The 13140-nt window shown below is 54.3% G+C and overlaps 2 protein-coding genes across 2 annotated transcripts; one reads left to right on the forward strand and one right to left on the reverse strand.

Annotated features, from left to right (window-relative positions):
- Nucleotides 1–149: 149 nt before the first annotated feature.
- Nucleotides 150–5423, reverse strand: TGME49_312820 (hypothetical protein). The gene is made up of 6 exons (XM_018782733.1): nt 4731–5423; nt 4086–4141; nt 3385–3539; nt 1808–2970; nt 1122–1327; nt 150–611 (listed from the first exon to the last, which is right to left on the reverse strand). Exons 1-6 carry the CDS (start codon nt 4830–4832, stop codon nt 590–592), a joined length of 1704 nt encoding a protein of 567 aa, XP_018635460.1. The 5' UTR covers nt 4833–5423; the 3' UTR covers nt 150–589.
- A 3379-nt stretch (nt 5424–8802) lies between these two features.
- On the forward strand, nt 8803–13069 carry TGME49_312830 (hypothetical protein). The gene has a single exon (XM_002364454.2). The coding sequence runs from the start codon at nt 9093–9095 to the stop codon at nt 12066–12068; it is 2976 nt and encodes a 991-aa protein (XP_002364495.2). The 5' UTR covers nt 8803–9092; the 3' UTR covers nt 12069–13069.
- Nucleotides 13070–13140: the final 71 nt, after the last annotated feature.

Genomic DNA, 13140 nt, shown 5'->3' on the forward strand with positions numbered 1-13140 from the left:
AGAACTTGGACGGGGCAAATTAGAACCGTCGAGATCTAAACCTGGCGTCGAACAAGAGCCGACGTTCCACTCTGGAGTGCGTTTCTGTTTTCCTCTCGGAAAGTGACACCGGATTAAAATAGATGAATCCGTCGTTAGCAGAATTTAACGGCTTGACAGGTGGACTATGGAGGTGCATGCCAGGTCGGCAGGCGGCCACCCTCAAAACAGATTCAGTGAAACGTCCGCCATTATCGAAGAGAACGAAAACGCTCCCACCGCTCCCGTTACAAACTTCCCAGGAAATTGTGCAGCTTTGAGGAAATGCAACAATGTATTTTTGTGAGAAAACTTTCAACCTCTGAATCGCGATGACACAGCCCAGATACTTCGTGCCAAGGGTAAAACGGTGCACGGACCAGCTGTCCGCCTCTGCACGCAAGAAGCTGAAAACGCAAGCCCTCCCTCTGCAGGAGAACTGGAAATTCTCGAGACAAAGCGCAAGCGAAACACTCGTCTTCTTCAGAGAAATACCAGAAATGACTTCTTGTGCTCGAGCAGACTTCCGTGATGCCCGCGTCTTCGGCTGCTTAAGCTTCTTCACGCTGTGCTACTTCTTTTGGAAGAACGCCCTGAACACAAGAATGAAAAAGAGTACATCTATACAGAGAGGACCTATACTTTCATATGCGTACAACTACGCGGAGACATGAAAGAAATGCTCACAGACAGATGCACATATATATATATATATATGTATATATATATATATATATATATATGTATATATATATATGTATATATATATATATATGTATATATATATATGTATATATATATATATATGTATATATATGTATATGGTTAAATGGCAGGAGAGGAAAGAGGAAAAGGGGAGACAAGGGAAGTCTGAGGTTTTTTTCATTTGGTGCTTACTGTGCCCCATCACGACCCAGATCCTGTCGTCTGCACCTGTCCCCGAATCGCCAGCGAAGTGTGTCTTCGCCTGCTTTGTTTCTCTTCTCTGCGTCTTCGTTCCTCTCCTGTCTCTGCAGCAGACAGCGCCTCCTGTGTTCCACTTGCTCGGCGCCTGCCGCAGCCTCCCACTGGGGTGTCGAGACACCCCGGCTGGCGCCACTTACATGAGGTTTCCTTGTTTCTTCTTCGGGGCAGCTGCCCCGAAGCGGCGTTTTGCCTTGGCAGACGCGTCGCTCGCCTCGCTTCCAGAGGCTCGACTATTTGCGTTGCTTGGCCGCAGTGTACGTACAGTGACTTCCTTGTCCTTGACAACGTCTTCGTCCTGGAGAACGAGGTAGTCGCCGTCGCGATACGTTCGCGTCTCCACCGTCTGATGCACACGAAGGCGAGAAGCAGCCGGCGACGCGTTTGTTGAACAGGAGCGACGCATGGACGAGAGGAAAGCCACCCACGCGAGGCATACACGAAGAGAAAGAAAATGCGAGAAGAAGGGATCCAGCCGTAAGATAAAAACACAAAGAGAACGAAAAAGCGGGAAGAGGGCCCCAGCCGTAAGATAAACAGACGAAGTGAAAGAGCACGAGGGAAAGAGCAGAGACACTCGGACGACTCTCACAAGAAAGGCGGCGACAGAACCTTTTGACAACGAACGAAGGGAAGACGAAACATCTCCACGCGACGCGCTGTTCTCTGAGTCGGCTAGAGTTGAGGTGTATACGACCTATCGACAACTTGAAATCGCTCAGGAAGTCACCCGAGAAAGAACGTCAGATTCGGTCGTAAACCCAAAATCCTTCTGTGTTTCCTTCGTTCGCCGAGCTTTCGTCTTGACCCAACACGGTCTTCGAACCTTTTCTTTGAGGACGATTGTCTTTTCCTCGCACTCCATTTGCTCGACGTCACGCGTCGGAGCGACCCCCTTCTTGTTGCCTCGGCCTCGCGCTTTTTCGCTGTCTTCTTCTGCCTGCCCTTCGCACGACTGTTCCCCGCTGACTTCTCCCGCGTTCGAGCTGCCTTCTTCCTCGAGTCGCAGATTCGCGGACGCCACACTGTCGCCTTCTCTCTCCTTGTCTTCTTCCCCTTCTCCTTCGTCAAACAAGTCGCCGGCCGAGGCGCCGCCTGTCTTCTCTCCGCCCGCTTCCTCCCACTGCATGCGTGTCTCCTCTGCCTTCGACACTTGCTTGGTCTTCTTCACCGGTCGACCTGCGAGGGCTCCGTCCTCTCCTGCCTCGTCGCGGGTGTCCGATCCCTCCTCCAGAGGTCGCTTTCTTCGATGGTGCGTCGACAGACTGTCGTCCATCTCCCCCATTCCGGCCTCCTCTCTCTCTCCTGTTCCTCGCCTCTCCCCCCCGGACGTCGTTTCCACCGTTTCGCGAGGAGAGACAGTCTCCTTCAGCGTCTGGGTCGTCCCGAAGCCGAACCGCGCAAGCAGACTCTTCGTCGACTGCGTCTGCCCTCCTCTCTTGTTCTCTGCGCCTGTCGTGTTTTCTCCTTCGAACTTCTGCTCTCTTCCGATTTTGGTCTCTCCCCTCTTTTGCTCGCTCTCTGAGGCTCGTCCGGGAGAGCTCTTCGCCGCGGGAGACGCCTGAACAAGACTCTCGCGACTCTTGGCGAGGCCAGCTGTCTTGACAGCTGCTGGCACGGCAACGTCCCGCTGGGTCTGCGGAGAACCTCGCGCAGGCAGCAGAGACGCAGCGGGGCTCGGCGCGGCGCCTGAGCAGCGGTGTACGCGCCCGACGAGACGAGGCTGGCGAATGGCAGCGAACGGCGGGATGTACAACAGAGGCTTTGTTGGGGACTCCGGCGAAGGCGCTGGCTTGGAAGCACTGAGAGAACTCGAGTTCGACGCAGCGGCCGCGGCAGACGCGAAATGCGGCAAAAGACTGCGAACTTCTTCTTGCCATTGCGCGTGCTGCGACGAAGGTGGAAGCGACCCGTCCGCCGACGCCGGTGGAAGCCGCACGACGCTGTACAGACACCACGGCTCCGCGGGACACCTCGCCGAGAAAGGCTCTGAACCGACAGAGACGGGGAAAGAAGAACGTACACGAATTGGCTCCACCTTCAGGCTCTTTGAAGACAAGACTCTCTATGCGGAGCTGCCTCAGACTTGCGCCTTCTTCATTCGTTTGAATTTGGAAAGCACGAGCAGCAGCCCTTTGCCGGGAACAGCGCAGTCGCCACACCGCATGCACGTTCGTCACTGCTCTGTCGCAAATGTGAACCTGGAAAGGTGGAGAAAGGTGGACGGCTTGGTGCCTCCCGGAAAGCCTGGATAGATGAGCCCTCGGCATGGACATGCATCAGGTCCTGTGTATTCGTAGACATCTGGCATCCCTCATGAACAATTAAGGACACAGGGCGACTAAAAAAACGAGAAGACGAGAAACGCGTTCAGCTCTCTCCACATGCCAACGGCGTTTTTACCTTCAGAGAAGTCGCAAAGCACCGCAGACACCGAACGCCCCGCCTCCGCGGCACAGTCGCCGAGAGCAGCGGCGAATTTCAGCAGAAGTCGGACGCGTTGCTCCGACGCAGCTTTCCGCTGCTTCAGCTTGTCGTAGATGTACAGCCGAAGAAGCCTGACAGACAGAGGTGACAGAGGCGAGTCAGCTCAGCACTCTGGTACGAAGAGACGGCAGGTCGCGTTCGTTCTTGGAAAGCGAGTTTCGACCATCACTACCGACTCGCACACACAGACGCGACCGTATCCTCCGTACGCAGCAAATGCGCTTTTCTCTTTACTCTGGCAGGTACAGCAAGTGTAGGCCTGGCGAGAAGAGTCAGGACGGACATCAAGTCTTTCACAGCAGGACGCATGCGACACTGCGGCACAGTGGCATACGCCGAACCTCGAAGCCGACCAGGTCGCACCTCAGTCAAAGGACCTATTTGGTCAGCGCCTCACCCACGCAGGGAGAAATTCCCTCTATCACGGAGTTTATACGTGTTGTCTGCCGGCTTGAAATGCGCATGCAGCTGCGGGATTCGATGCATTCACCCACAGCGCTCGTGTGCACTGGTCTAGGTCACTCCGAAAACGCAGGAAACCGAAGAATCCGGCGGCCCGCTGGACTTCGACATTCCTGTTTCTGCGTTCCCCGTCCTCTTCCCCTTCCCTCTCTCACTTGGAAGCCAGAGCGGCGCCGATGTTGAACTCGAGACTCAGCCTCGGCGCTGTGAGCTGTAGGCAGCAGAGCAGAAGCAGGGAGACAAAGTTCCAGTTCCCGCGGTAGAGACAGTTAACGGATGGCCGAAGGAGCTCTTTGTTTTTCACTCGGTCTTTCGACCTCACTCTCGGGGGCGAAACTCGAGCGCCTCTTCCAGCGGAAGCTCCGCGCTGTCGCTAGGCAGAGAACACTGATCTTCGACGTCGTCTGGGTTCGAAGATTCCGGTCGGCATCTTGTTGAAAATTCAGAAATATGTCATATGCTAAGTCTGGAGCTCCACAGTTGAATGCGTTGTTGTCTTCGTACTTCCATGGAAAGTTCGAGGGTATTCAGCGAAGGATCGCGCCAAAAAGTGCAAACCTGCATGTTCCGTCTCTGTTTCGGAGGTCGTCTCCACCTTGACTGCGTAGGTTGAGGTGGAGAGTCGTGTACGTACAGCTCCTTGGAGCTCCTACTCAATACGACGGGAATGAACGCACTTCTCAGAGAAAAGAAATGTTTTGCCCGGGAGGTTTCGGATAAGCGCCCCAGTTGAGTTGTGCTATGCTCGCTGCATTTGCCATTTTCTCTGCAGACTCGCGCAGGCAGCGAACTCGACGTACCTCTGCGCCGTAGTCGAGGAGCATGGTATCCATGACACCGAAGAAGTCGTTGAGATCCGCTCCCATGGTGGCTAGGTTCTGCGGAATTCCAAAGAGCAACATTCATAAGAGAAGCAACTCGTGGCACGATGTAATCTAAAAATTGAGGGGAAAGCTCGCGCTCGGGGGCGGCCGCTGCTCGAAGCCGCGCCGTACATTCACCTGAAGACTTTCAGAGTGCACGCCGTCTGTGGACTACGTAAAAACGGGCGAAAACTTCCTCGAACAGACCAACAGCTTCCGCGGTTAGGAAACGCTTGTCTCAGGACACGATTTTCAGCAAGAGACGGAGTTCGGCGACCGGCAAAAACATCAAAGCGTGGTTTCCACCCTTTGCGACCCGCGAGTGTCTTGTCGCACACATGCGTTGGGTGGAAAACAGACTCTGTGAGACTGTAGAGAAAAAAACGCGCCCATCTCCCAGGGATGAAATGGGCATCGCGTGGAAGAGGTCACCGACAACAGGCAATAATTAAGGGTGGGACCATGGTGTGCAATGCGAAACTGTCGAATGACGGTTTTCCGACAAAAACGGCAGGTGGAGCAAGGGAATTCCGCAGTTGCAGGGATACTGACATGTCACTCAACAATACTCGAGCAGTTCTCGAATCTGAAACAACCTTGGGCCTTCGCTCAGAAAAGCATTGTTCAGGCAATTTCCGGACACAAGAAAGAGGCTGAAAGCCACCACAGTCGTTCCACACATGGCTGCTAGCTACTCGAGTGTGCATGCATGCACCGCAGACGTCTCGGACTGGGTACGACCATATCTCGCAGCCTGCATGTACACACCGGGACTTCGATAAATTACATTCTTATAAGATTTGTTTGAGTCACCCGGAAGCAAAAGATGTCCTGCTCATCCAACTCTGTGTTTTTGGGGTCGCTCTAAACCCTTCCGTCAGAGGACATCCAGTGAATTGCGGCAGCAACTAAATCTAACTTTTTCGAAGGCGTTGAGGCTTCAAGTCAGACTTGCCACGACGCGTGTATGTCGGCTGCGATAGAAGACTTTGATATCCCGCCTGTCACCTAAGACATACCCTTTTTTCTGGTCTTCTGCATGCACATACACTGGATAAACGCAGGCCGGGATCCTGTACCTGGAACGTGAGGTTCACAGAAACCGATCTGAAGCTTCATGTGGAAGTAACGGTCGTTGTTTAGACAAGTAGCACTTCATAGAAACCTCTTCGGTATTAAAATAAAGGCATGGGCGACGGCTGCATGCCGAACAGTTTTCAGCACCCGAAACCTCGGACCAAACCACGCACACTTGACACCACTGCACATTTGCCACTCAATTGCGCCCCGACTCGCGGTTCGTCCTCGTATTTTTTGCGTCTTTTTCTGTTACCTCTCCCTGTCTTGCTACTCATACCCAGCGGAAAAAATGGCTACACAACACTGACGTGCGAAAAGGAATCGTACCGGCGACGGAGGATGCCCACGTCGTGACTGTGCAAGCATACAGCCAGGCTTCAGGAGGGGGTGTCTGAGTCATCTCCTGATCCATTACCACGAAGAGACCAGCACTTCCTTTGTTTTAATTTTAGTCCTTCGAGATCGAGACCACTACTCCCCTTCGCAGTACACACTCTCAGAAAGGTACTTTATATAAACCTAGGAAGTGCTTCTAATGTTCCGCTGGAAAGTTAGTTGCGAAAATCACGGAAACTGCACGAGAAGTTGTGTTTCAAAATGCCTCTTTGTCCAGTAAACATCCACAGCTGCCGCCGCATCATACGGTGGAATATTTCCTCTAACTCTCTTTACAGAACCCTGCTTCGCTTGCGCCTCTGCTTCTTGCACCGAAAAACCCCCTGGATCATAGAGGTCTGATTCGTCCTCAAAATCTGTTTTTCGCAACAAGAAAGACTCCTACAAAATGATCTAGGTTGGAAAAGGTAGGTGTAAAATCAATGGTACGTTTACTTCCAGAATGGAGACCGTTTTTGTGGCAAAACCGAAACACCGTGGAAAGGAATCATGGCACGACGTGGACGAGGACTGGTGAGCTTGTATCGGAAAGAAGAGAATCGAAGACGGTCTGTTTATGGCCTAGCGCGTGTGCACCATAAAGGTAACACTTGAGTTCCTTCGTAGAGTCAGACTAAAGGAGAAGAAGGTATCATCACACTCTCAGTACTCTCATTGATGAGAAGCGTAAAAGCTACAACGGTCTCGATTCTTCAAGCAACTGAATACAGATGGGCTGTGACTGATACGCACGACATGGATAAGATGGCTCCATGTCACCGTGACAAGAGTGGATCTCCGATTACCTTGATTTTTTCCACGAGTTCATCACTACTCCGCTGTGCGAACAAGCCGTGGAATGTTGAATTACAAGGCTGTTAGTGGACTTCAGCGGGTTCAGTGGGGTAGCAGGGTACACGGCAGTCAGAATCTACTCTGTTGCCTCTTCAAGGAAGCAAGCAGTTGACGGCGTGGGACAACTCATTGCGCACGATCGCAGACAAGACGTAACTTCCAGGAAGAGGGAATTTCCTTATTTTGAAAACACAAACTCTCTGCGTTTGAGGTAGTCTGGACTAAGTGACAGCATTCGAGCAAATAGTGACGGCGGTGAAAAGTGGGGAAACATATAAAGGCTGCAAGGTATTCCGATTACCGCTCGCTTTCACAGAGGACTCAGGAGACTGATGCGTCTTTTTGTTCCACTGTTTGCAAGGAAATTGACAAACTGTTTTCCATCCTGTGTGCTTAGTCAGCGGTTTTCCGACGCTCATATTCCCGGGTCCAGGCGCTGACGCTCCCAAAGTTTATCTCACGATTCACTCGATTGTGACCAGTCCAATAGTTACGTATTGGATCGTAGCGAGGCGTTTCTAGCCCATGCAAATCTCTTCTATGAAGGACAAAGCACTTGTCGCCACACACTTCCAAGATGCTGTGTCTCGGGCGTTTCGTTATGCATCCACACGGATTGTATGGCCGTCGCAGCCTCGAGCGTTCGCAGACCTACGGTTCCGTTGAGCTTCTTCAAATGCGTGGGTGTCCCTCGATAGTCAACGACGACACTTCTTACTTTCACAGTCGTCACCCCACTGCACAGCTGGCACGCTTGCGAGTTTCCTCCTTTCTCTTAGATTGAAACGAGTCAAGAAAGTGCACGATCTACAAACGAATTCCCCAGAACTCGAGTCTGCGTTTCCCGATTCCCCACTACAGTCGGACTTTCTGACGCTCTTCTAGGAGGTTTTCGCCACACATTACCGCCCCGCCTTTTCCGCTCGCAGGCACACATTTCCTGTTTTGGATCAAGTGCTTTCTACACCGCACAAACCAGAAGCCGTCTCTTGTAAGAAGATTAATCCAATTAAATATGATAGCTGTGATGTAAAGAAGCATAGGAAATGCTGCACACCTTAATTGGGCGGTAGGAAACTCCACTAAGACGATGCGGATTAGTGCCACGAGCCGGTCGGCCGGTATTGAGTTTCTGCCATGAGAGACAGACGACCAAGTCCTTTGCGAGTGCTGGACACCATCGCACCCCTGGACTGCTAAATACAGCTATGAATTCTGAAAACCACGACGCTACGACATTTAGGTTGTTGCTCATCAGTTACGTTTTTTGCCTTCCTAAGATGCCGCCAGTGCCGTTTCGGAAGAGAATGTTGGATCGTGCAACATCGCAACCATGCCGGTGGTTCTTCTCTATCTAGATGTTGGCTGCTAGCAAATGCCCAAGATGTCCCTGAAGTAATCAGGAAGCTCGCGTCTAACAAATTCAACTGAGTGTCAATTTAGATGCGCTCAGACGCACATTAATCCTTGCACTCTTGGCCGCAAGCCGATTTCCAACACAGATTCCCGTCGCTGCATTTCTTCTTTGCGACCAGAGTGGCGTAGACAGAAGCGAACAGTGTCCGTGAGGATGGTAACAGAAGCCGCGTGATCTGTAGGGGATAACCGCACTTTATCCCGAACTTGTGAAAGGTCAGTAGATCTTGGCTAGGGCCGTGCTCGCCACAAACGCTCGTTGCATGCAACTGAATACGCTGCCTTCTTCCGGGACTTGTCCGGCGTCGACTCAAGAATTGAAAATTTCTTTTTCTCACCTATCCTTCTCCTTGGTGTGTCTGCCTGCCTATAGGCGTCATGTTTTTGCTGAATGCGAGTCACAAAGGCACGTTTTTAGGAAAGAGTTCCCTCAAAAGTCTCATGTGCATGCGCAAACCGCCGTCGATTGAGTAGCTGTCGCGGCAGCCAGGTGTCGTGGCAGCTTTACCAGCTGCTTTTTTTCGCCCGCGTTTCTTCCCCATTAATTTTCCTCTCAACTCCAGAAACGTCCTCATGGAGCAAACCGCGCGGGTTCCTCTTCCGACGGAAGGGAATGCGAGCGTTGACCCGCCTGCTGAGGCTCCTGGAATTTTCGCGCTGGCTCCCTTTCCGCTGTTTTTCTCTCGCCTCGAAGCGACGCTGTGCAACTGCCAAGACTCTCTGAGGTGCACAGGAACGAACAGAGGAAACCTTCAATTCGAGCAATCTACTCCTCGCGCGTCGAAGAAAACGCGACAGAATGAAGCCTGCTCTGCCGCCTCGCCGTCGGCCGCTTCGCCTTCGGTAACTTCCTCATGGCGCCGAGGAGAGTTTCAAGCAGGTTCCACGACTGCCTTGCCCTCAGAGAGCGCAGCGAGCAGCACAGACGGACAAGCGTCTCCCCTGCAAGCTCGCGGATCCCGGAACATACCTCAAGAGACAGGGCGAGCGACAGAAGTTGCGGAGTCCGGCTCCCTCGTGTCGCTCTTCTGTTGCACTCGGTGGAAGCACTTCAGCCACAGAAAGCGGACAGAAGACGGCAGAGGGCAGCGGCCAGACGGAAGTCTTTCGGAGACTGTGGTGTCTGGAGAAAACAGAAGAGAGCCGCGGAGAAGCGCCGCGACGGGAAGCGGCGTGGTGTGTGGCCTGTTGGCTTTCGATGGCTGCGAGTTCCTCGAGGGCCGTCTGCTGTACAGACACCTGAATCCACATCTGTCTTGGAACGCTGAAACATGGGAGAGGCTCTTTTATGCTCTCACGAATCCAACATGGTCCGTCGGCGACAGCGGCGTCCCCACATCGGCAGGTCCTTTGTCTCCTGTCTCGGTCTCTCGACCCCGCACATCGACGCCCGTTGCTTCGCCTTCAGTCCACTCTGACGTGACTCTCTCAAGCTCGCCTTCGGATCGAGCGTCGAGCGTTCGGCTGCTGCTGCACCCGGTGGAACCTGGGGCGTCTGACGAGGATGTCTCTGAAAGGTTGTCTGCCGAGAGGCGAAGATCGCGGAGACCCACAGCAGGCGGCGGAGACTGGCGAAACAGGGGAGAGCAGAACGAGCTGGACTCCGCAACATCCCTGAGTGTCTCTTCTCTCCGTCATCCTCAGTCGTGCACCCCCGGCAATGCGCTGTCACCTGTCAGGACTCCCAACCGTCTTCCCTCAGCCTCTTCTTCCGTTTTCACAACTTCCTCTCCGACTGGGTTCTCCGTGTCTTCCCTCGCTGCACTTTCACGCGAACGTGAGTTTACAACCGCGCCTGCAGATCCGGCTTCTGAAGCTGTTTCGCAGGCGGACTCGCGGCGACCCGCTCGGGGTGTACGTACACCGCAGACGTACGCCTTGTCGCTAGTCATGGGCCTCAGCGACGCGTCTGAGGTGTACGTGCACCTGACCGCCCCGATCCGCCTGCATGCGCTGCCTGCCGCGACAGGAACGACGAAGCTTTTCACTGCGTCGCTGCTGCTCCAGCAGCTTCAGCTCCAAGAGCAAAAGCGGCTCTTCGATTCTTCGCACAAGTGCGCCGCTGCACTCGACGCATGCACGGCCGAGCTCGCCGAAGCTGCTGCGACTCGCGAGCGCCAGCAGCGCCGGCTTCTGCGCGGCATGTGCCTGCTTCTGAATTCGAAGAAAAAGCGACTTCGCGAGCTAGAGCGCGAACTCGAGGACCAGATGAAAATGCATGCATCCTCGGGACACCCTGCGGCCTCTGCGGCGTCCTCGGGGCTGAACAAGGATGCAAAAGAAACTCCGCTACATCGAGAAGCGAGCTCGAAAGAAGGATGTGATGACGAGACAGACCGTGAGGAAGGCGCAGAGGTGGCGTCGTCCAAGAACGGACGAATCAGGGGAGAGGCGGGGTTCCACCTTGCGTCTTCGCAGGTGGAACCATCAGGACTCAAACTCTCCGGTCGGGCCGACGGACGGCAGGAACGGTGGGGAGGGCCTGAACGACGACCCCCTTCGCTTTCCGGGGAAACAACGTCTCGCCAGGTGCTCCCTGAGAGGAGCGAGGAGAATCCGACAACAGACGCAGGACCGCCAGGAGCAGAGTCGCATGGAGAGGACAGCGAGCGCGAGACTGTCGCAGAAGAGGACGAAGTGGACGAGTGCCTCCGATGGGTGGCGCGGGAGGTGGGCTGGCGACCAAAGAAGCGGAAGCTCGTGAACATGAAGAAACACGAGGACAGAGAGGAACAGGGAAGCGCGGAGGGGCGAGAAGAGAACGCGACAAGAGTGGCTGAGGAGACACATGGGCAACCCGTTCCAAACGGGGACAGCGAAAGCGGAAGTAGTCAACAGTCAACGGAGACAGGCCCCGGCTTGGAGGGACGCCGGGACGCTCCCTCTAGGTCCGGCGTACGCGCTCTGGATGTCTCCACGTCGAGTCCGATTTCCGTCCTTTCCTCCGAGGCGAGCTCCTCGCCTTCTCGCGCCGCGCCGCCTGCTCGGAGTCTGCAGTCGGAGGGTATGTTGGAGGTGAGAGACAAGGACAAGTTTGCGGCTGCCTTTGCGTTAATTGACGTGAAGAAGGAACCCGCGAGTGAGAGCGAGGACGTGCAGCTAGCCGAAGCTGGAGAGGAGGAAGACCCCCCTGGGGTCCGGGCATCGAGAGCTCCAACGCGTCAGCTGCGCTCGCGGAGAAGGGAGCGACGGCGCGTGGAGGAGAGTGAAGGAGAAGCGTCTGGTGGCGAGAAGGAGGATCAGCCCCGGGAGGCAGGTCTGCCGCCACAGAGCGGAGCAAGGAAGAGGTTGAGGTTGAGGCGGAGGCACTCAGCGAACGCGTGGAGAGAAGCGCGTTTGCCGAGTTTCGCTTCCCCGGGTGGGTTGGATGGTTCGCGGAGGAACAGCCGAGAGAGCGAGAACGCGACCGCGGGGCCACCAGAAGAAAGCGACAGTTTAGAGGAAACGCAGTGTCTGGGAGAGACACTCGAGGGGAACTTGACAGATGGAAACAGCCACGACTCTGAAACGAAGAAAGGTGGAAGAAGGCCGCGCAGACGCAGGGGCTAGCGCGAGAGAGAGAGAGAACCGAAGACACTTTTGTCGAATCGAGGAAGGAAGGGTCGAAGGAGAGGAAGCGAGTGAACAAGTTGGCAACAGGCAAAGATCTGGCTCTTCCGCACAAATGCTTCTCGGAAAAAAGCAGTCAAGGAAGGACGGGAGGAGCACCTGCAAGTCACTCGGTGGCACAGGAGATCACTCGTAGAGGTTTTCGCGCGCAACTGCACCTCAGACGGAAAGAGACGGTTCGGTTCGCTGCTGATTCAATCGAGCAGCGTCGAACTACGCACTGAGGGGGGAACAAGGGGGGAGGGTTGTCAGGGGGAAAGCCTGAAGTTCCGAGGCGCGAACTGCGTGGCAGTGCAGATGCGCCGGAGACTCGTGTTTGCCTTATGTTTCAGCGCACAAAGAGACTCGAAACAGAAGAGGGAAGAAACGACGGAAGTACCGGAATGGGGGGAATGATAAAAGAGTGAAAGGACTGTTTGGGTTCATAAAAGAGAACGCAGACCAAGGCGCATCGGCGCCCGCCACGGACAGGAAAAACATTTGTGCCAGTTGCCATTGCCCGCCTTTGTGTGAAGAGAAACCGATATTTCGAACGACCCAGTCGCCGCGTATAACTTCGGGGGCGTGGAACACTGAAGAAATCGAGGGAGGTAACCGCGTAATTCTGCTTTTGCGACGTCGGCGTTTCTCGCTGGCCACAGCACTCCGTGGAAACCAAGTGGTGTTTCAACCTGCTTGTGTCGAAGTTGCCACAGTAGTGGTTTTTGTCGCGAGAAAATTCTTCTGTAACGCGGGGTGTCACCGGCGTTGCGCCGAAGAAGTGCCTCTCGAAGCCGTTTCACAGAACTGGAATTTAGAAGATTCTGGCAATCCTGCGGCTATCTATTCTTGTGAGTGAGCAGTCGAAAGAATGAGGTGGATTTAGATTTCGAACGGCCGTCTTGCTTCTGACGAGGAAGACCTTTTCCAGTCTCAAGTACACACCAACCCGACAACTGCCGCTGCTGAGACTGGATAGCCCTGCTCCACCTGCCTTTTCCACTTTTCCATCGCTTTCTTTCTATCCCTCGTT

The sequence above is a fragment of the Toxoplasma gondii genome, chromosome XI (assembly GCF_000006565.2).
Source record: "Toxoplasma gondii ME49 chromosome XI, whole genome shotgun sequence".
NCBI lineage: Eukaryota > Apicomplexa > Conoidasida > Eucoccidiorida > Sarcocystidae > Toxoplasma > Toxoplasma gondii.

Excerpts from the sequence above, each read along its gene's own strand:
- TGME49_312820 (XM_018782733.1), bottom strand. The coding sequence starts at position 4,832 with ATGTTGCTCTTTGGAATTCCGCAGAACCTAGCCACCATGGGAGCGGAT. Across the intron at positions 1,328-1,807 it reads CAATCGTCCTCAAAGAAAAG|ACGGTGGAGACGCGAACGTA; the intron begins GTTCGAAGACCG and ends CGTGTGCATCAG. Across the intron at positions 612-1,121 it reads AAGAAACAAGGAAACCTCAT|GGCGTTCTTCCAAAAGAAGT; the intron begins GTAAGTGGCGCC and ends TCTTGTGTTCAG.
- TGME49_312830 (XM_002364454.2), top strand. The coding sequence starts at position 9,093 with ATGGAGCAAACCGCGCGGGTTCCTCTTCCGACGGAAGGGAATGCGAGC.